Source organism: Phascolarctos cinereus, unplaced genomic scaffold, assembly GCF_003287225.1.
Source record: "Phascolarctos cinereus isolate Bilbo 61053 unplaced genomic scaffold, phaCin_HiC Scaffold_3;HRSCAF=262, whole genome shotgun sequence".
In the NCBI taxonomy this organism is placed as follows: domain Eukaryota; kingdom Metazoa; phylum Chordata; class Mammalia; order Diprotodontia; family Phascolarctidae; genus Phascolarctos; species Phascolarctos cinereus.
In genome coordinates, this window is record NW_027555736.1 from 118,602,805 (window position 1) to 118,624,818 (window position 22,014).

The following is a 22,014-nucleotide window of genomic DNA, read 5'->3' on the forward strand; positions in this document are numbered from 1 at the left end:
TTTTCACAGCAGGACTATTTATTTTTTTTTGTTAGGTAGTAACTTTTGTGTCAAAACAAAATAGAGAAATAAAAATGTTTAAAATACAAGCGAATAAAGAATACATACTGTTCACATTATATTAGGACAGGAGTTCTTAATTAGGGGGTCTGTAAACTTTTTAAAAAAATGCTGGTAACTATTTCAATATGATCATTTTCTTTTGCAATCATTATTTTATGCAATTCTGTTCTTATCATAAGAACAGGTCTGCATGCTTCACTTGACTGCCAGAAGGGATCCATGACCCCAAAATGGTTAAGAACCTCTGATCAATATTTGTGTTTTGTCAAACAATGCAGATGAACAATGAAATGGGCCTGGTATTAAATAGGAAAGAGAGATCAGGTAGGAATACATCTAGGAGATGATGTAATACTTGAGGATCACAAGGTGCTCCCTTATTCCAAAGCCCATCTTTTGAATACCAGTGGTGATACTATATGCCTGAAAATCTTGAAACACTAGATCTCTGAAGACAAAACTATTGAGCCCAAAAGACACTAGAAAGACATATGTAAGTAGGCTGTATCCTATTACCAATGATGACTTGGGGAAATGAAATGGCATAAACGACTTCATTAAATATTTAAGTTTGACTGGAAACAGAAATAAGCCAATCATGTGGTGATGATAAACACCAATAATGTTACACTGGTAATCATAAACGATAAAAAGCTAATATCACAGACCACTTTAACAGTCTGGTGGAGAATCTCAGAATGATATTTTTAAACGCATAAGATAAACCACATAGGCTTACAAAGGAAAACAATTATATTAAAATGCTATTATCAATTTTTTTAAGTTCATGGACCCAAGGTTAAGAACCCTGGACCTAGAAGAAGGCCTCTAGCATGCTGAATAGATCCTTTATGGAGGATTTTATGAAAAGACATATATTAGACTTGTACAGGATGAGAAGGCATGGATAGGTTGCAATCTGCATTGGTGAAGAGTGCCAATGTTGATGAGATTGTGGATCCATTAAAGCACAACTTAAAATTGAATTTTCTTGACCTAGAAGTAAATCCTTGAAAAAGCTTAAAAAGACCATAACATCATACCTTCCTCTCTCATCTTGTCTCTTACTTGATATCTGATTTAGCTCAAGCAAAATCCATTTGTCTTTTTAACATCCAGAATTGATTAAGGAAATGCTGAGAGACTTCAAGAGACAGAAATGGTGATTTTGGTGATCATATTTTCCTTGTTGGTTTATAAACAAAATTATGCTAATATAATAGTCTTGAAAGAGTGTGTATATACACACATATATCAGACAAAAATACTATTAATAAAAATAAATATCTCATTAATTTGTTATAGTTAGCATTTATAGTGTTCAAAGGTTTGTAAAATGCTTTGTATAAGTTATCTCATTTTATCCTTATTTAGTAGAAAGTGCATTGGACTAGGAGGATAAGTCATTTGTTTTCCTTGGGCTATTCCACAACTGTAAAATGAGGGAGGTGAGGCAGATTATTTTTAAATTTCCTTCTAATTCCATTCAAGCATTTTTAAAAAGTAGACACACCTAATGACAGGCACTGTGTTAGATGCTGGGATCAACGTTCTTTGTTCTTCATTTTCAAAGAGGACCAATAACATCACAGGGTAATGTCTGCACTTGTATGTGAATTGGGTCTAAGTGAGGCAAAGTTGCACAAAGTCATCAGCCTCACTCTCTCTTCCAGAGTTATCTAAGTCCAGTGGCGAGCCAAAAGTCAAGACGATTGTTGATGGCCCAGGATGCAGTTGGTGGCCTCTCTGATGTCTGACTGAGCTCTGAGTGCTCTGCAGTGCCTACTTCAGCTGCCTTCCTGGCCCTTGGAACAAATTGTTCTCATCCACCCTTTCCACCACGGGAAGTCTTCACATGCTTGGGGTTGACATCTCCCTAATTCACTGACAGGTTTGTGGCCTTCAGTTATCCTCAACCTGTCTACTGAGACAGTTTACCTGGGTGACGCTCCTGTGCATGCTACAGCCTCTTGGAACCAATGGTGAGAGCTGAGTGCCAGATGGATAGCAAAGGTGGATAATCAGCCTTGAAAAGGGCTCCCTCGGGGCAGCTAGGTGGTGCAGTGGATAGAGCACCGGCCCTGGATTCAGGAGGACCTGAGTTCAAATCCGGCCTCAGATGCATAACACTTATTAGCTGTGTGACCCTGGGCAAGTCACTTAACCCCATTGCCTAGCAAAAACAAAAACAAAAAAAGGGCTCCCTCTTAGTCCTCCTTCAACCCATATACCCCTGCTGTGGTCTTAAATACAAAAAAAAAAAAAGCAATCCCTACCGACTAAGAAATTACACTCTGCTGAATTCTACCATTCTATGATTTTGTTTTATTTTTTAGGTTCCCTCAAGTCTCTAAGGATAAGCCTTGTGCCTTTGCCTTTACTGTACAGTCAGCAAATTCCTGTCCCATTCCTGTACCCTAGAAATTGATCTTGGTCATAAAAGCTGGATAGCTTCCCTACACTGTGTTAGAAAAAGGGGCAGAGCCAGGTAGGCCAGGACACTGATTTGCAACAATCTTAAGTATGCAACATTCTGATGGCATCTAACAGACTTGACACTATAACCCTATCTGTGTGGGAACTTCCTCTTATCACTCTGAACCCATGCTACAATTCTCATTTAAATAGCCTAATAGCGTGAGGTGGGCAGCACATGCCCTGAGGGCAGGGACTGTCTTTTGCCTTTTTCTATTCCCAGAGTTTAAGCACAATGCCTGACACATAGTAGGTGTTTAATAAACGTTTATTGACTAAGTATTTTCTCATAAAGCAAAGCAGTCCTTCATCACAGCCAATTTTCTATAAGCATTATTTACTTTTCTATCTTACTGAGACTGTTGATGCCGAAATAGCATTCACTTTTAAAACTATTTTTAAACAATTAACTAGCCATCTTTCCCTTAGAGGAAAGCAGTATGATATAGTAGAAGGAGCCCTGCCTGGGGAATCAGGAAATCTGGGCACTAGTCCGAACTGCTACTAAATCTGGGCCTTAATTTTCTCCTCTAAAAATTAAAAATAACATTTTGTCTGAAAGGAATATGGTTGGGGGCAGCTAGGTGGCACAGTGGATAGAGCACTGGCCCTGGATTCAGGAAGACCTGAGTTCTATTCTGGCCTCACACTGGCTGTGTGACCCCAGGCAAGTCACTTAACCCCCATTGTCTCCCCCCCCCAAAAAAAAGAATAGGTCCTGAAAGGAATATGGTTGGGCCAAATTATCTCATGATCTTATGATCTTATGACCTTTAATTCTAAAATGTGAGATTACAGAATTATTGTTTTGGACTGTTATTTAAATCTTTTACTTTTCATTTTATATACATTTTATATGTAACATAAAAATATAATAATTATGTAATTTATAAATTATATAAACATGTATATTAAAATATATAACATATTTTATGTATTTATTTAAATCTTTTACTTTTTACTTTACTTTTACGTGTGTGTATTCATATAAAGGTTAACCTAATTCAGTAGAATGAAGTCTTTTTGAAAGATTCAATAAACAATAATTGATTATGGGCTGTGGGGGATAAAGGAAATATAAGACAAGAAATTATACTGATGGTTCTGAAGCTTCTGCCCTACCAGGATTACTTCTTCTCAGATCACCTTCACCTCTTCTTTTCCCCTCAAAGTCCTCTACCCTGGGGCCCATTAAGTCTCTTCAGTGTCCTACTTCACAAAAAACAGAATATAGGCAAATTATAACCAAAGAAAACACATTAACTTATCTTCACAGCTTTATTGCTAGCGAAGTTGACTTGCAGAAAATGTGGAATGATTCTTACTACTTTCAACAGATCTATGTATATCCCATAGACACACTGTGGCAATGCCCAAGAGAGAAACCCTAACACCTGCATTCAAATGCCTAAGAAGAAACTGGTAACTTTTCTGTCCTCTGTCTTTTTTTCTTCTCCTGCCCTGCTTCTAACCTCCCCCCAGTGTATAGGGACCTACTTTCATGACTCCAAGCAACACTTTGACAAATTATCCCAATTCTTTAAATAAATGTCTTCTAATTTTTCATACAAAACAATTAATTCATTAAAGTACTGAAGCATTTTATTTTTCACACAAGGAAACCAATTCCTAGTAAGTTCTAGGCTGTTTTGATTATAAAGCCAAAAGAAAATCAAGCCAATAGGCAACTTTCTACTATTCCTTAACTGTACATCTCAGGACCACAGACAGAGCCTTAAAATTGTTCACTGAGCCAGAAGACAACCCCTCACAACATGAATGATTTTATTGTAACATTTAAAGGGTAAGTTCCCTACGTCCCTGCACTTTAAGACCCCTCAGTAAAGATGAATGTCGTCCAGAGAATTTTCTATTGAAGATGCACATTTGTTCTATAGATACTCACTATTAATTTTGTAATAACTCTACCAGGGATCACTGGTTAGTAATAACAACACTTTAGGGCTTGCAAAGCATTTTACAAATATCATCTCATTTGATCCTCACAACAACCCAACAAGACAGCTGTGTCTGAGATGAATCTGAACTCAAGTCTTCCAAAATCAAGGTCCAGTGCTCTCTCCATAGTACTACCTAGCTGTCTAACATTAAAAGGTCAAGAGGCAGAAGCACCAACAGTTTTGTTCTATCACATAGTTGCCATACATGACTTACAATTTTTGGCATGTTGAAGTCCAGAATCTCATGGATAATTCTCTTATTCCAAGAATTAGAGCACTTCCCAATCCAGGACAACTAAATAATATGTAGCAATTTGGGACAATAATATATTTAAGTACAAATAAAACAACAAACGTGTAGCACTGTTCTTCCTTCCTGCTTGGTGACATTCTCACAAATATGACAAATTCCTACTCAGATCCTATAAAGAAAGTTTCCATTGCTATCAAAGAACTCCCTCCCTTTCTGAAATACTTTGCTGCTGAACTCCTTGCCATCTGTCTCTGGTTCCTTCACCACTTCTTCTTCCTCTTTACTTAGCAGCCCATCAGTGTGAGACCCTTCTGGTCGCTTCTGCTTCCTGGGTGAAGACGATATGCTCTGCTTTTCTCTATGATCACCCAAGGCTGCAACTAGAGTGGTGTGCCTCTCCCTCCCCAATTTCTGAGGTACTTTTTCCCTAACCTTCTGGCTTCTTGGAGTTTTCCAAGCCTGAGGATTCCTCTCTTTCTCCTGTAAAGCTGAACTGTAATTTTGGCCCTTATGACAGAGGTGTGGCAGGGCCTCACATCTTGATATTGACATTGGTCCTGAGACTAGATGACCTGTAGAGGTTGGCAGTAGTGGCTGCTCTTGTAAAGCCAGCTGCTTCTGTGGATGGTGGATATTCCTAGCTTTACTGAGGATCTTCTGATCTTGCTTTATTTCCTGCTTTGGTGTGGGAACAAACTTACTCTTTAAAACCCTTCTGATCACATCAGTGCTGACTCCAAAGCCTTCAGCTAATCTGGGAACTGACCAGTCCTCAGAGAATTCCTTGCGTAAATACCTAGAGAGAATGGATCAAACACTAAGCTGCAATGCAGACTGATGTCAGCAAAATTCATGGTTAAGAAAGAATTAATAAGGCTTCTAAAAATACAAAATAAGATCTTTATATCTAATCCCAACCAAACTGGCTCAGTGAAGAGGGAGAAATGGCTTTCTCTATCCTTCTATGACTATAGTACCACCTAAACAACCTCAGGACATACACACCCCAATTTTAAGCCTTCCTCCACCAAGCTGTCACAACATTGGAAAAGTAACTAGCTATATGCCCTAAGCCCTAAAAGGCTTCAGCTCCATGGTCTCCCAGAACTATGCCCTATTCCCACATGGCCTTAGGTTTCTCATCAGGATTCTGACCCTGAGGACATCAGAGTCTACAAAAGACAATACAATTCTTCCTACCGGATTTGCTCCATGGCATTCCTACTCAGGACCCTTTGTGGGGCACCCGAGGCTTCCATTTGTCTGCAGATTTTCCGGAATCGAATTTCTTTCTTCCTTCGTTGCAGAGCTCTGGAAGAGAAGAACAGATGGTAAAAGACAAATTAAGCAACATGTCCTCAAAACAGTGCACTGCCTCCGTAAACACCCAGTCCATCTCCCTTCATGCCTCAGGTTTGTTCACCTGACTCATTCAGGTCACTGCACAGCTGTCCAGACATGCTAAGAAAACCTTTTCCTTCGCTGAACCTGTTCCTTATACCTGAAATACCCTCTTTACCTATTTCTGCCTACAGAATTTCTACCTATTCATCAAAACCCAACTCAAATGCCATTTTTCCCATGGAATTTTTTCCTCAGGTTTCTCTCAGAAATATCTCTCTTATTTGAACTTCAGCATCATCCTTGATGACTCTTTTGTGCACTTCACATATTCTACTATATGCTGACAGTGACTTATGTTTCTTTGCCATCTTCCCTATGCAAAAATTCATTCAGCAAACCTTTAAGTGCATGCACAACATTGTGGTTGATACTAAGAAGATAAAAAGTTAAGGTAAGACACAGTATCTGGCCTCCAAGAGCTCAGAGCATAGTATGGAATCATATTTAGCACTGGAATGGACCTTAGACCATCTAGCTCAACCTTATTTTACAGATAAAGGAGCTCACGCCGAGATTTTTAAGTGATTTGCTTATGGTCATACAGGTAATAATAGTCACACAGCCAAGATTTAAACCAAGGTCCCTCTAACTCTAAATCCGGAACTCTTTCCATTTTGCTAATGCATTAAAGAACTGTAAAATAAAGTGCTATATGAGGCACAGTTTGTTAACTGTGACAGGAAGGAGAAAGGCTTAATGTAGGAAGTGACATTTGAATTGGGATTCATAGGACAATTCAAGGAACATATCTGTATAGCTGAAAGAGGCCTCTAGTCCAACCACCTCATCTTACAGCTGGGGAAACTGAGAGTAAGTGACTTGCCCAAGATTATGTATTATAATATTTGAACCATAGTCCTTTGATTACAAGTGAAACCTTCTTTCCATGGGATAGAAAGTCAATAGGTGAAGAGGAAAGACATTTTAGGGAAAGAAAACAATGTAAGCAAAGAAAGAGTTAGGAAAGCATAAATCTGGCAGGGAGATGGACAGTAGGCATGCCACCCACCAAGTGGCACATTGTAAGATAAGCCTGGAAGGAGAAGTGGCACCACATTGTAGAGGGCCTTGAATTCAAAGCAAAGAGTCTGAACTTTATTCAGGAGGTACTCACAAGTCATTTTAGATTTTTCAACAGAACAGTGACATGACTTCATCTATAAATAAGATTATCTTGACAGTGATAGAAGATGAACTGGAGAACTGATACTGGAAGATTTTTTAAAAAGCTATTGCTCTTATACCAAAATGTTCATAAAAGCACTTTTATAAGAGAAAAAACTGAAAACAAAGCCAGTCATTTGGGGAATGGCTAAACAAATTGTAGTACATGAATGGATTCTATTACATCCATTATGCCAAGAGAAAATAAACAAGGAATTCAGAATAACATAGGAATATTTGTATGAACTGATGCAAAGTAAACACATGTGAATTCAGATTAAATAAACTGATTCATTTTGGTCTCAGTACTTTTCCTCTCAGTAGAAAGGTGGGAGGCTACTGGTATGGAATGTTGCGTGAACGATCATAGACAGTTGTATCAGTGTGTTTTGCTAAAGTCTTTTTCTTTGTTAAATGACAGAGTTCTTTGGATGAGGAGGCATACTGACTGCAGTATCAAAATAAACATTTTTAAAGAGGTTTCTGTAATAGTCCAAGAAGGTAGTAAAGACAGCCTCTCCTACAGAGGTTAGCATGGAGAATAAACAAAGACATCCAAGAGACGCTCATGAGATGGAAATGACAGGAGTTGGTAACTGACTTGGTACGAGACATGAGACAAGAGGATTTCCAAGGATTTTAACTGAGTGCATGATGGTGCCAAGCACAAAAACAAGTCAGGAGGAGATAAAAATTTTTTGAGAAAAAACAAATTCAGTTTTAGAAATGCTCAGTTTGTATTATTCATGGGAATCAACATGGTTGCCCTATAGGAGGAGTTTAGAGCTCAGAGTACTAGCTAGAATCATATATAATAATGTAAGTCAACTTTGTACAGGTACTAATTGAAACCATGACAGTGTATACGATTGCCCAGGGAGAAAACGTAGAGAGAAAAGGTAAGAGAACAAAGGATAGCTGCTTGGGGGTACTTCCACATTAAAGCTTTTAGAGGAGCCAAGAAAATTGAAAAAGAAGAGAGAGGTAGGAGGAAAACCAGGAAAGTAGACTACCAACTATGTGTCAACACTGTCAAATGCTGTAGATAGGTCAAGGATAGTATGGACCGAAAAAAAAATACATTGGATTTTGTGATTTGAAGAATCATTGTTGACCTTTGAGGAGTTTCAATAGATTGTTGTAGGATCTGAAGTGAGATTATAAGTATTTGCAGAAAGTGAATAGTGAAGAAGAGGTAGAAATAGACAACTTTTTCCAGAAACTTATCAGTGAAAAGGAGAAAAATGGGATTACTAGTAGACAGGATGGAAGGTCAAAGGAAAGCAACAATTTTTTTTAAAGGATTCAAGAATGTTTAATTACTGAACATTTAAGTTGTAGCTACTTGTAAGTAGATGGGAAAGGGCCAGTAGAAAAGGAAAGAATGAAGGTGATACAAAAGGGAATGGTTGCTGGCACAAAGTTCTGGGAAAAGTACAGGAAAAAATAGAATCAAGGAAGGTGATGAAGGAATCAAGTCTTAATGAGGAATAGAGACAACAATTACTCTGTGACCAAAAGGAACAACAGAGTGGTAATGCTGACAAGTTATGAGGAATGAAGGCAGGCACCTGACAGAGCCAACAACAGATGACTTCAATTTTTTCAATGAAGTAGAAAACTGTCACTCATGTTAAGCATGGGAGGTGGGAGTACAATTTAAGGAAAAAGAAAAGTTTGAAAAAGTCAATGACAATGAGACAGGGAAGCTGATAGAAGAGCTTAATTGTTGAACTGCAGCTAAGATTAAGTACCATAAATCTGTGGTGACTAAAATCAGTTTAATTTTGTAATTAGCCTGGAAACATTAACGAAGAATTGTAGGTTCATACTAGCTTAAAGTCAGGGAGACAAAGGCTTCTAAGGATGATAACATAAAATATTAAAGTGTTAGACAATGGGGTGAAGGCTCCCTAGAGCCATAAAATGAAGCCAAAGTAGATGAGATGAACTGAGAGAATAGGGATAGGTAAAGGGCTAGAGGTAACCCAAAAGCAAACAACAGGTTTAAGGAGTAAGAAAAGAGGAGTGGCTCAGGGTAATGAAATTGGATCAAAAAGGAGAATTTCAAAGTTCTACATTTTGAAGGTGGTATGATTCCAAAGGGTGGCAAAGTCTAAGGTGCCACCATGCTAGTGTGCATTGAAAGTGAAATTGTAATAAACTGTATTAAACAGAGGAGTCATCAACATGAATATTGAAGTCCTCAATGAGTATTGCAGAAAATGGTGGTGAAGGTTCACAGCATCAAGGATAAACAGAAGGAAAAATAAAGAGCCAGGTAGACTAATACTTGTAGACATAGAAGCAGCAAAGAAAGACAAGGAGCGGGTTGAAAGTCCTCCACTGGAGAAGGGTGAAAGGCATGCAACGCCTCCCTCGGGAGAGAACCAGATTTCAGCTCATGGGAGGAGGCCACCGCCGGGCAGATTCTGAGTCCCTGGGTCTTCATCTTTCCCCGGGGCCAAGGCCTCGCCTCCTGCTCCTCCCTCCGCTACCCTGCCTCCAGCTACCAGGCTGCTCCGAACACGTCGCTCGCCACGAGGAAGGAGGGCGTGGCTGGCCCACAGTGCAAGAGAAGCCAGACCCGGTCGCGGGACCTCCGGGCTCTCGGGAGGACGGGACCCAGACGGGGAATGGTCACAGCCGCGACTTCGGTACCTCTCCAACGCTTGCAGTCCCCGCTCCGGCTCCCAGTCCGAATCCAGGTCGTGCTCGTCCCCTAAGCCAGGTCCCAGCGTCGAGCCGGTCCCGGGCGGTCCCGCCATACCGCGCACCACGCGCCGAGACCACGCGGCGGCGGCGCGGAGCCTCGAGGCCGCCAAGAAGTTAGAAGCAGCGGCCATGACGCCGCCACGGTCAGGCCGGGCGGAGGAGTAGAAGGAATCGGACCTGCGTCACCCACGGCTGCTCAGACAGGACAGGAAGCGGAAGCGGCCGGCTCAATACCGAGCCCACCGGAAGGCCGCCTCGTATGCCACCAGCACCGCGGGAAGGGGTCGGGGACGTCCCGGGCTTCGGGACCACCGCCACCGGCAGAGGGGGGCCGAGGGGCGCAACGCTAGTGTCTCCGGGATGTCGAGGAGAGAAGCTGGGGCTCCGTCGTGTGGTTCACAGCCCAGTTTCGAGTGACAGGTGAGGGGGCTTGAGCTCAGGGACTAGGGTCCCCTAGTCCAGCCCCTGAAACACGAGACGCCGGGGCGAATCAGAGGCGGGGAGGGAAACTCTATAAAACTTTAATAAAAAGACTGATGCAGTTGCGAAGAGCTCAGTCTTGGCCCCAGCCGCGTTGAGGGGAGGCGGCGCGCCCCTCCCCCGGCGCACGCACCCCGGGCCTCACGTCACACCGCACCACGCCGACGTCCTCCTGAGCACCGGCAGCCCCACGCCCTCCCTGGGCTCCGGGCTCGGCTCTGCGTTGCGACGCGCTGGGCTCGGGACCGAGGTCGGACCCAGGGAGTAGTCTGCTCTCTTTTCGGCCCAGATGGTACCTCTCTGCTCTCTGATTTCCAGGGACCAGTAAGTAGGTTCATTCTTCCGGCCCTGGGCTCAGGTCCATCACCTGGGAGACAGAGGGGGCATGAGCCTGGAGGCTCGCCCTAGTACTGCCCCGACCGTTTTTCTTCGGCCTGCCGCGCCCACTGCCCTCCCTGGAACCCAGGGGTTTGGGGCATCCTCAAGACCTCGTCCATTTTTCCTTCGGCGCTGTTATTAAATGACATCCTGATGGTTAAGTAACCCCGCCAACCCCCTCGAGGTGGGCGAGCTCCTCTTACCTGTGGTGGCCGATGTTGAGGAGACCCAGTGCACTGGAGTGCTGGAGAAGGGGTGCCGAGGCAGGACACAGTGTCAGCTCGCGGGTCGTCGCTCTGTGCCAGGATTCCATCATAGAGGGCAAGGTGCAGCTAGCCCACGAGTCACTTGCCTCTCTCTCAGGGTGCAGAAGGTAGCCCTGCCTTGGGGTTAGGGAGGGTGGCACTGATCCTGCCAATGCCCGGTTCATGGATTCTAGCCTTCGGTTCGTTTGGCTCTCTAAAATAAAAACACGGGGCCCTGAGGATCTGCTAGAACCCTGCTCAGAGCCCACGTCACTTTATCTGATCATTCTTTCCCCAGCCCTGGACCACTTTATCAAAATTGGGAATATGGTACCCAAATAGCATTTAGAAAGAAATCCTACCATTTACAGCACCCATATGTTCTCTGTTATCCATCATCGAAACTCTCCTGACTGCTAGGAGCATGGAGTTAGTTTCCCAAATAATTTTGCTTTTTCCTTGTGATGAGTGAGAAAACTCCTTCCTCACCCCAAGGTATAATTCACATTCCTGTAGACTCATCTAGGCCTTTTCATTTCACTTTTAAAAGCAGCAGGCTACTTTGGTTTCTAAGAAATTTTTCCTCAAGAGCCCTTCCCACTGCTTAGTGCTTATTTATTTGTAAACCAACTTCCATAGTGCCTAAGGACTTCCCATTCCCACAGTCTTGTTAATGCTCTATGGGATGTTCTTTGTAGTTTTAGCTGAGGTATGGGCCAGAAAGAATTTATCCCAGAGTGCTTAATAGAACTTGACTCAGTGGGAGAGGCTAAATTAGTTGAGAAAAGATGATTACAACCTTGCAAGGGTGGGAAAATCAGAATGTCTTAGATAAGTGGGAGTGTGACTAAATCCAGCATTTGGAAAGGGCTGCAAAGAGCCCTTTATTGGAAATTTCTCAGGTGAGATATTTAGGTACTTACGGCTATCATGCTTGCCTCGAGCACTGGAAAAATAGCGCCTGCCTGACTTCTTCATTGTGAGTGAGCAGGAGCCACTGCCTGTAGAAGAGGTACCTAACCAGTTGAGGTTCTTGGGCTGCAGCTGGCACTGGGAAGGGTGGGGGATGGTTGTTCTCATGTTTGACAGTGGACCCAGGATGTTGGGAATGAGTGTGTGAGTCCGGACTGGTTGTATGAAGTTAGGGCCCAATTCTGGGACAGACCCTTCTCTTAGAAGGGACAAAGGGATGAGATTCACAGACTGTACATCTCGGTTGCCAAGTCCGTCCTGGTGAAATCTAGCCTAGAAGAAGAGCAATGCCTTATATCTTTGTTGGGAAGGGGGACATTTGGGGAGAAATGGGTGGCCAAAACTGTTCCTTCTAGAAGAACCACTATCCAACCAACTTTTCCTTTTGATTTTGACAAAAGTAGCCTACTCGGGCAGGTCCAACAAAGTTTTGGGGTTTTTTTGCTTTTTACCCACCCACTTCTCTTTATATCAGGTCCCTAACGGAATCAAGATAAGGCATTTGTGTGCCCTAGGCAAGGATTGAAAATTATAATTTCCTGCATTTGAAAATTGTGTTCTTCAGAAGATTTGAAGTTGTACTGTAAATCAAAGGTGGTCAAACTTACAGTTCCCTAGTGTGGCCTAACCAGATTAAATGTAATTGGGAAACGTTTAACAAAATAAATAAAAATATAGCACAACACAGGCGATGTTAATTTGTGGTTTTCTAAGTCGCTATGCAGCCGTATCTCAATTTGAGTTTTGACACTAATGCTATAAAATCATTCGACTTAATTACAAAATATCAACATGCCATGAAGAGCATACTTTTCTGCCATTATAAATATATGTATTTATTTAAAAACAATGTTAAATATATCCTTTGTTGCACTTCCTTACCCTTGGCCCAAAGACGTACTGTATTTTAGGTGGTTGCCTACTTTGTTTAGTAGTCCTAATTCTAAGCCCTGGCAGTTCTGGAAAAAGAGCCATTCAGAAGCCAGCAGGGGACTTAAGTATTTAAGGCTTTGGCTTTGATTTCAGTGTGGCAGGTTGGAGCAATACCCCACACCTCTTCAAACACAAAAGAGAGTATATTATCCTGACCAGCTAGCTCATGAGCCATGGACAGTACATACTAGTTGCTGCTCCCTGACTGTATCCAAGTGTCAAAGAGCAAAGGATTTTGGGATCAGATGCAGTCTAGGAGTCCAACCCCTCCCCCCACCCAGACCCCAGCCTCTGTTGCTTCCCCAACTTTTCACTGTTGGTTTTATGTAACAACTGTGTCAGGCATCATTCTGAATTAGCCAACTAACATTATCCCTTAACACATTTTACACCGCCTTTTCCCCATGTTATATAAGACTGTGAAAGGGCTCTCACCCGATTTGTAGGGAGTTTGTTCTGGGATCGTGGAGGAGGGTGCAGCATACGGGTAAGCTGATCTACAATACCCAGACTACGAATAAGATTCTCCCTTTGGAGAAGGGACTTCATCCGCTCCAGCTCTTCCTCCTCCACAATTTCTTGAGGCTGCATGGTGTCCACCTGTACTGCTGGAAGCTACAGAAAACACAAGTGATAAATGGAAGGTCCCAAACTGTCAGCAAAAGATGTTACTATTAATGGGTCCTGCGTAGTGCATGGTTATTTCCCTGTACTTCTCACCCCAATGGTATTCATCATTCTTCCTACCCCCCCCGCCCCAACCTTGTATCATCCCTCCTTGTTCCTTGGCTGACCATTCATCTGTTTTCTGTACTAAGTGACAAATACCATGCTACTCGTACAACCCCAAATTTCCCCTTGATAATGGACATTTATATAAGGTTTATCCTTTCAGATTTAAATATCCCTCCTCTTTCATTGCTTTCCTATACCTGAACAAAATCTCCTTTCTAGAAGGTCAGGCTTAACTTACTGATTAAATTAGAAGTTTAAAAATTATTTTATATAGGACAACATATATTTCCTCTAGAATATCCCACAATTTTCCTGTGTTCCTGATTTCACTACTGAAAAGGGAGCCTGGTATAGTGGAAAGAACAGGCCAAGGGAAGTCCTGAGACCTGGGTTCTTGTCCATCTCTGCTACTTATTTGTTGTAATATTTGAGCAAATCATTTTACCTTCCTAACCCTCAGTTTCCTCATCTGTAAAATGAGGAATTTTGACTATACGACTTTTCAAGCCCCTTCCAGATCTCAGAATAAATGATTCTGTGATTTAGTTTAAGCCAATGACACCTGCTTTTCTTGGTTCCTGGACCTTATGTAGTTCAAACGAGCAGGCAGGCCCTTGGGTCCTACCCTGGACCTGTTCTTCTCTCCTGCTGATTCGCCCTGATTGACATCCTTATTTTCTTTCCTTTTCTTGTTGCCTGTGGCCTCCAGCTGTTCCTGCTTCAGGCGGATCTCCTCCAGTTGCTGCCTGGCAAGACAGAGCAGGCTCAGGTACAGGAAGTAGAGGAATATGTGTATAGAGATTCTAAACTAGGATTCCCAAAATTGATAAAAGAAAAAAAAAGCCAGTGGGAACCTTGCTAACACAACCTATATTTGAATGAGGAATTAGAACTTGAAAGAAGGAACACCTGTATTCTTCCCCCTTTCCTTAAGCGTCTGGCTTCCTCACATAACCAGTGGATAGAGGTTAAGTCCCAAAAGCTTGAATGTTCTTCCTTCATACTAATGTGATTAGGAAGTGTGATCAAGTCATTAGTCAAGTCAACAAGCATTTAATAAGAACTTACTATTTCAAATATTATGCTAAGCTCTGAGGATACAAAAAAAGGCAAAAAAATCCCTGCTCTCAAGGAGCTCACATCCTAATGGGGGATACAACACATAAATTACTATGACCTACATAGTTGGAAAACGGGAGGTGATCTCAGAGGGAAAGCTCGTGGAGGGGTGAGGGTGAAGGAAAGAATTACAAAAGGATCCCTCTTGAAGAAGGCTCCTCGTTTTGAGCTGAATCTTGAGGGAAGCCGGGGGTAGGGACAAGAAGGAAGAACATTCTAGTCATGAAGGACAACCAGTAAAAAAGACATTGAGTCAAAAGATGGAGTGTTGTGTATAAGCAAGAACTCATGGAGGGAAGTAAACTCTAAGAAGCCTAGAAAGGGAAGAAGAAATCAGGTTTGTGAATGGTTTTTAACAACCAAACAGAAGGCTTTACATTTGATTCTGATGTTAACAGGGAGCCACTGAAGTTTATTCAATAGGATACTGAGACCTGTGCTTTAAGAGGGTCACTTTGGCAGCTAAGTGGAGGATAGTCCAGGGTAAGGTGTGGGTTGTGGCTACCTCAGAGAAGAGGACACATGTAAATATGACACATGCTACAAAAGTAGAAACAATAAGACTTAGCAATAGGACTGAATATATGGAGTAAGTGAGAATGACAAGTTGAAGGTGACACTAAGGTTACAAGCCTGGGGACAGGGAAGTATTAGAAGAGAGAATTTTGGGGAAAGGATGATAAGTTCTGTTTCGGACATGTTGAGTTTGACATGCCTATAAGATAGCCAATTTGAGAAGTTCAAAAAGGCAGTTGGAAATGCAAAACTGGAGATTAGGGTTGGCTAAGAGATTAAAGAATCATTTGCAAAGGGATCATAATTAAACTGATGGGAGCTAACGAGATCACCAAGCAAGAGAATATATGTTGTTCAGTCATTTCAGTTGTGTCCAATTCTGAGTGACTCCATCTGGGGTTTTCTTGGCAAAGATACTGCAGTGGTCTGCCATTTTTTTCTCCAGCTCATTTTACAGATGAGAAATTGAGGCAAACAGGGTTAAGTGAATTGCCCAGAGTCATATAGCTAGTAATTAAGTATCTGGGGCCAGATTAGAACTCAGGAAGATGAGTCTTCCTGACTCTAGACCCAGAACTCTATCTACTGTACCACCTACCAGCCCGATGAATCAATTATGGAAGTGTGAAAGGATTACCTTGCTGCAGAGTGAGAGCCCAGTTGAGAATATGTAACACAAATTTGTAGTAGTCATCACTTTCTTGATTTTCTCTAGCTCTACTTGGCAGCACACAAATAGGAGCAAAGGCAGTGGATGATGGCAAGTAATCCCAAGTTGGGGCTTGGCAAAGCTTGATTAATGTGACAGGATAAGGGGAACAAGGGACTTAGGAGGAGTGTGTAGCCAGTGGCCTGGGAAAGAACTGAGGGGTGGAGGGATTAGAGGTCTTACTGAGGACAAAGAATAGGGTTAGGGGTTGAAAGACTTCATGAAGCAAAGACAGACTGATAAATGATGATGTTTGGATAAAGCTCTTTCAGAGTTCCTGAACATGGAAGTGAACACTCGTGGGTGACGGCAAGATCAAAGGTAGGACTGTCTCTGTGTATAGCTGGAGTGGAGAAGCAGGTCATGGGAAATGAGGGTGTTTGAGGGTAATATGTATAAATCCCCTAGGAGGAGGGCAAGAGTTTTGAGGTGACCCTGGGCAAGTCACTTAACCCCATTGCCTAGCCAAAAAAAAAAAGAGTTTTGAGGTGAGAGAAAGACTGTGGAGCCAGGCACCAAACTCACTGAAGAAAGGAAGAGAACTTCTTAGGAGGTTGGTAGATAACAGCTACCAGAACCTTTATTGTATGATAAATTATGGATTGAATGAACCTCAAAAGTAGGAGAAGCTGTTGAATGACTGTGATAGAGGAAGATTGAAAGTAGCAATGAGGAGAGCAAGGAGTATTCCGATTCTCTAAGCATGACCAGATTTGGAGGGAGATGGGGACAGGGGCTGGAGGAAGGGAAGCGTATGTGTGAAAGTACAACTGGTATTGGAAATGGTGACCAGGGAGGATGTGTCATCAGGAGGGAATGAGGTCTCAGTGAGTAACAGAAGATGGAAGGAGAAAAGAAAAAGTTTAAGATGAAAGCAGGTTTTTTAAGTTGGGCAATGTACCTGGCACATTCTTCCCTTGCTTTAGAGGCAGCAGTCTCCTGGAAAAGGGAGCCATTGTGCTTGAAGAAAGGTGCATATTTCTCAGTGTCTGGCCCAGGGTAGATACGCCGGTAACCGCCTAGGTGGGAGTTCTCATACCTCTCCTGGTCCAGCATTGCTGCATTTGATGATTCCATCTGTTCTCGCCTGTGGGAATCATGCTTAGTTTAGGGAAAGCGTGCGTGTGCATGAGTGTTTAATTCAGGGTGTAAGCCTGAAAAGCCATGTCTCCCTACCTTCCTACCTGCCAGTTTGAAACCTTAGTCCAGAACCACCTCAAGGATAACTTAAGTCAACCAAATCCAATGTGCCTCCTGACAGAAAACTCTTCTGTGGCCCAACCCTAGTTGTAAGGTTATAAATTCATCCATAACTTGGTATTGCTGGACTTACTAATTGTGGCAATGCCAATCTACTTAGCGTTCAACGGCTTATCTGTTTTGTTTTGTTTTGTCCTGTCTTTTGTTTTTCCAATACGGGGGACATAACTAGAGGAAACATGCTCTGCTGCTTTTATGTTTCAGGGCAGCAGCATCATTCATGGCTTCATTTTCTATGTTACCAATCTTTATCATCAGAAATTAAGTGTTGTGCCAACTTATAGAAAAGATGGACACCAGACCTAGTCCCTGCCTGCTAGGAGCTTTCCCTCTTGAAAGAACCCAATGGGGTAGGCAAATACATGATTTAACAGACACAAGTAACTGCATACATAAAACTTCAGAATACCGGGACTCTCGTGGTTGCTGAGGACACTGGAAAAGTCTCTCCTTAACTCTCCGCTTATCCTCTTCTAGCACCTTCTTCTTGTCACAGCCTCGCAGGTTGATAAGGTTCATGGCATCACCAAGAAGTGCATCTTTCACTTCCCGGTCAAGGCATGAGTCTGTGGTGAAGCTCGGAGAGTGATTGACCTATCAGGAAGAGTCATTACTCATCCCCTGCCTATGTCCCCCCAGACGCTAGGGATCATTTGTGGCTGACAAGCTAGGGATAACAGATAGGTCATTACACAGGTATCCCTTTCAGTGGCTAAGGATGAACAGACTAGAAATGTGGTTTTAATCAGCAACAACCAGTTTGTGACAAAGGTCCCTATAAATTTCACAAATTAGGAAGGGCAAAGCAAAGAAATTGTGCCTACTAAAGGAAGGCTCATGTTATAAACCAATCAAGATCCCAAATCTGGCTTCACATGGTGGGCAAGAGGAGCATTTGCATGGGGTTAGGGCCAGATAAGTTTTGACTCCACACAGACATAAGCTCCTCCTTTCTACGTACAATAGCTTGTCAATATAAATAGACGGATAGACAGACAGACAGGTGAATATATGTATATGTAGATAAGCTTCCTTCACTTCCTTCTCAACCATTTAACTCCATGCCTAAATCTTACACCAGTGGCCCACTGCTTTACAGGGACAGAGTTATCAACTCTTCCCTTGATCTTGGTTTTTCAACATCCTGGGGACTGTCCTTACCTCTAGTAGCCAGGGCTTCAGCTTGTGGTCCAGTAAGATATCAAAGCCAAGGATCTCAAAGCAGGCACAAGTGCCACTACCCAAATATTGTGGAAAGCAGGTTCGATAGTTGTGTCGAAGGACGGAATGAGCAGAGATTATGGTCTTGATGATGATGTCCTCGATGTCCCCCCACAGTTCTTTTGGCTCGTAGTTGTGGTCCCTCAGCCAGGTATTGAGTGTTGACAGCTTCCTGTGAGGCCCAGTACTCAGAGGACTCAGGAAGCTCTCTTAACACTAAGCCCATACCCTTCTGGTTTCAAAGGAAATCATTCTTAAGAGTGAGGATTGGAATCTGGGTATGATTTCTGAGTTGGATACAAAGATAGGATTCATGGGCCATACGCAGGGAAAGGCTCCAGAGAGCCTGAGGTAGGAGAGACTATTCCTGAGTGTTCCAGAGAAACCAGCCTCCAAAGAGACCACTCGTTTACTTGGGTTACTGAGACTTTCACAGTGTCTGTGCAGGGCTGAGCTGGGCTGGGGTGGGAGAATAATAGAAGTTGGGGGAGATAAAAGGGGAAGTACCTCTTGCTGCCTGTGGTCTCATCTCGGACAAAATTCTCATTATGTTTGTTGATGGCATAGTTGGTCAGATGCATGCAGACATCATCCTGTAAAGAAACCAGTTCTACGTTCTTGGGCTATATAAGGAAGTATATTCCTAATTCCATTTTGCACTCCTTTATTCCACCCCTCCCCAGAAGTTTCTGCCTGTGACCCTTATTCATATTCCATGGGTTTCCAAATAACTTTAAAAATTCACCAAAGGATCCTGCCACCCTTTCACTTAGGCTCTGTGGTTCCCCTTCCACTAGTGCCGTCTACTGGGAAGAAAGGCATTAAATTCTGCTAAACTTATCTTTAATAGTTCCATCTCACCCCAAACTATTATTCTTCTTCTCAGCTATGATATTTCCCCATACTACTCTCAGGAAAAGTTGTCAAATCAAATTATGAGTATCTCCCTCTGGCATCCTTTCTTGTAAACAGGGAGAAATTGAAAATTATTTTTTTCCAAGTTTCTCCAAGTAAAAACTTGTTGACAAGGGGAGGGAGAAACACGAGAGCACTGATGTGTGCCTACTTCTACTTCAGGGCTGCCTTTTAGGTCATCCTACCAGATTGCTGATGCTGGGTTCCATGTAAGGCATAGTAGCAAAGCGGGCTAAGCCTTCTTCATAGATGAAGACACGAAGCGGGTCACAGGATGTGATCAGGACATAGATTCTCATATCAAACTTGAAGCCATCAATAAGGAAGGGCTGAGAAGCAAGCAGTAGAAGTAAAACTGAAGAAAGTGGAGGGCAAAAGGGTGCTGAAACCAGTCCCCTCCCCCACAATTCTAGGAAGATGCAATCAGATTCAGTTTTGTGTGAAGAAAAAAATGGTACTAACAGGTAATGAGAGGTCAGTGGTCTGGGTTCTAAATCAAACTCACCTTGCATATGTACTGCTGACAGATCATATGCTCTCCTGGTTTGATCTCCCGAGGATTCCGAGTGATGAAGATGCCCCGTCCCTGGCAGCCACTGTCTGGCTTACAGATGTAAGTATGAGTTTTTCGCTGACGTCCATGATTCTGAAAGTCCCCGTAGCTGTGTGGCACAGAAAGCTTCTAGGTATCATGGTCACTGCTCACCCACAGGATCCTTTGAGTCATTTCCTGTTATTCACTGTGTGACTCTTTTTGTTGTTGTTGTTGTTAGGTAGTTGGGGTTAAGTGACTTGCCCAGGGTCACACAGCTAGTAAGTGTCAAGTGTTTGGTCTGAGGCTGGATTTGAACTCAGGTCCTCCTGACTTTAGGGCCGGTGCTCTATCCACTGTCCCACCTAGCTGTCCCACTGTGTGACTCTCTTAGAACACCCATTCTCAGCTCAGTTTTTCTCTGGCCAGCTGAATTCCTCTCCTAATTTTTATCTCTGTGTGCCATTCTAACATAACAATATGAGTCTGAAAGGGGCACAGAGAATACATTCTGCTATTAGTCTATGTCAACATTAGGCCAAATTTTACTCACTCTGCAGGAAGGCACCAGGTCCGGGGGAAGATATTATACTCAGAGGGATAGAGCTTGTGCATACGATTGAGATTTCGGGCCAGAAGATCTTTGCGACAGATTTCTGTCATTCCTGGAAAGTGGTTGATTTTCTAAAAAAGACAGGGCCAGCCAGGTTCCTCTAAGCAAAGTGGGTGTTAGCTCCTGAGATTTAAACATTAGCAGAAGCAGTAAAGGAAAATGGAGAGAGGAGAGATACAGAGAACACAGGGAAGGTAGCAGTGCTGCAAGAGAGGTGTACTTTATAGTAGGTGTCTCAGACACTAGAAAGAAGAACCACCCATGCTGCCCAGGACATACGACAAGGCTAGGGAATGTAAGGTGAAGGGAAATAGATTCGTTACAGTCCCTTTACATTCATAACCCTCGTCCCTCTAGGTCCCTTCCAACATGTTGGCTCTAAAAGGGGTTGGTTCTTCCAGTATAACTGGTATATGGTTAGAACACAAAGTAAGCAAGGGTTCTTAGGAATTCAAAAGGAAACAAAAGAGGAAAAGAAAATAACAACTACAGCTAAAGGGATTTTGTAAGATCACCAATCATTTAGGGAGAAAATGGCATTCAGTGTGCCAAAAATAATTCCAAGCACTGGGGATGGGGGGAGGGGTGTGACAATTTGGAAACAATGAAGCAAAAGAAGCAAATCCTTGGATTTAGAGGTAAAGATGGATGTAATAATAAAAACAATAGTTAGAATTTATATAGCATTTTAAAGTTCACAAAGTGCTTTACTGATATCTCATGGCTCCTAGAAGTGCCTGGCACACAGTAAGTGCTCAATAAATGTTCAATCTACTGTGTGTGTGTGTGTGTGTGTGTGTGTCTAGGTCGCCTCACTGAAACCTCATCATGGTATATAGAATCCCTAGTGACCAAAGATTCATTCCCCAGAAGTTTCTGGGAGTGGTTTTCCCTGAAACCCTATCATTGAAGTACTGAACAAAGGGAAAAAAGTGTACTCTTGGTTATCCTGTGCACCAACGGGAGTAGATATTCCACTGCAGAGGTTCCCAAACTTATTTGTCCTACCGCCCCCTTTTAAAAAAATTAGTGCCCCCCTGAGGTTAGGTTAGATTAACCCTTATTTTTATTCAACACCCCCCAATTGCACCTGAGGCTACTACTACCTCCTGAATGGTTCCAGAGCCCCCCTATAGGGCAGTATCACCCACTTTGGGAACCTATGCAGTAGTAGTACAGCCCCCTTCCCCTAGTGTCTCTTCCGAAGTAGTTAATACCTGAAACCTCTTCATGTCCATAACTCGCTCCAGTGAGACAGAACAGTCAGTCCAGTACACTGTCCATTCCTCATCCTCCCCCACCTCCTTCAGGCCACAGAGCTGAGCTGCTCGTCGAACTGAAAGGACAGAAA

The 22,014-nt window shown here is 42.7% G+C and overlaps 2 protein-coding genes and 1 long non-coding RNA gene across 5 annotated transcripts in view; 1 reads left to right on the forward strand and 2 right to left on the reverse strand.

Moving 5' to 3' along the window:
- Nucleotides 1–11,083, reverse strand: NGRN (neugrin, neurite outgrowth associated). 2 transcript variants are annotated; one of them, XM_020965395.2, is made up of 4 exons: nucleotides 9,982–11,083; nucleotides 5,953–6,063; nucleotides 5,454–5,548; nucleotides 1–2,236 (listed from the first exon to the last, which is right to left on the reverse strand). In XM_020965395.2, exons 1-4 carry the CDS (start codon nucleotides 10,164–10,166, stop codon nucleotides 2,220–2,222), a joined length of 408 nt encoding a protein of 135 aa, XP_020821054.1. In that variant the 5' UTR covers nucleotides 10,167–11,083; the 3' UTR covers nucleotides 1–2,219. The 2 variants fall into 2 exon arrangements, with proteins under 2 accessions (XP_020821054.1, XP_020821050.1); XM_020965391.2 differs by lacking the exon at nucleotides 1–2,236 and having other exon boundaries at nucleotides 2,789–5,548; nucleotides 9,982–11,074.
- The window catches only part of LOC110193540 (uncharacterized), a 12,430-nt gene continuing 782 nt past the window's right edge, over nucleotides 10,367–22,014 (forward strand). The window contains exons 1-2 of the long non-coding RNA XR_002320483.2: nucleotides 10,367–10,455; nucleotides 20,046–20,131. This is a non-coding gene — a long non-coding RNA (uncharacterized LOC110193540). The remainder of the gene's footprint in view (nucleotides 10,456–20,045; nucleotides 20,132–22,014) is intronic.
- TTLL13 (tubulin tyrosine ligase like 13) overlaps nucleotides 10,540–22,014 on the reverse strand; it is a 15,821-nt gene continuing 4,346 nt past the window's right edge. The window contains exons 4-16 of one of the 2 annotated variants that reach the window (XM_020965315.2): nucleotides 21,881–21,999; nucleotides 20,604–20,734; nucleotides 20,024–20,180; nucleotides 19,704–19,847; nucleotides 19,111–19,196; nucleotides 18,544–18,775; nucleotides 17,792–17,976; nucleotides 17,024–17,209; nucleotides 14,341–14,524; nucleotides 13,479–13,658; nucleotides 12,062–12,383; nucleotides 11,097–11,352; nucleotides 10,540–10,882 (exon numbers count right to left, since the gene is read on the reverse strand). In XM_020965315.2, coding sequence (XP_020820974.1) covers nucleotides 10,879–10,882; nucleotides 11,097–11,352; nucleotides 12,062–12,383; nucleotides 13,479–13,658; nucleotides 14,341–14,524; nucleotides 17,024–17,209; nucleotides 17,792–17,976; nucleotides 18,544–18,775; nucleotides 19,111–19,196; nucleotides 19,704–19,847; nucleotides 20,024–20,180; nucleotides 20,604–20,734; nucleotides 21,881–21,999 — 2,186 coding nt within the window. In that variant the 3' untranslated portion in view covers nucleotides 10,540–10,878. Of the gene's footprint in view, nucleotides 11,353–12,061; nucleotides 12,384–13,478; nucleotides 13,659–14,340; nucleotides 14,525–17,023; nucleotides 17,210–17,791; nucleotides 17,977–18,543; nucleotides 18,776–19,110; nucleotides 19,197–19,703; nucleotides 19,848–20,023; nucleotides 20,181–20,603; nucleotides 20,735–21,880; nucleotides 22,000–22,014 lie in introns of both variants that reach the window. The other variant, XM_020965325.2, reaches the window with a different exon arrangement.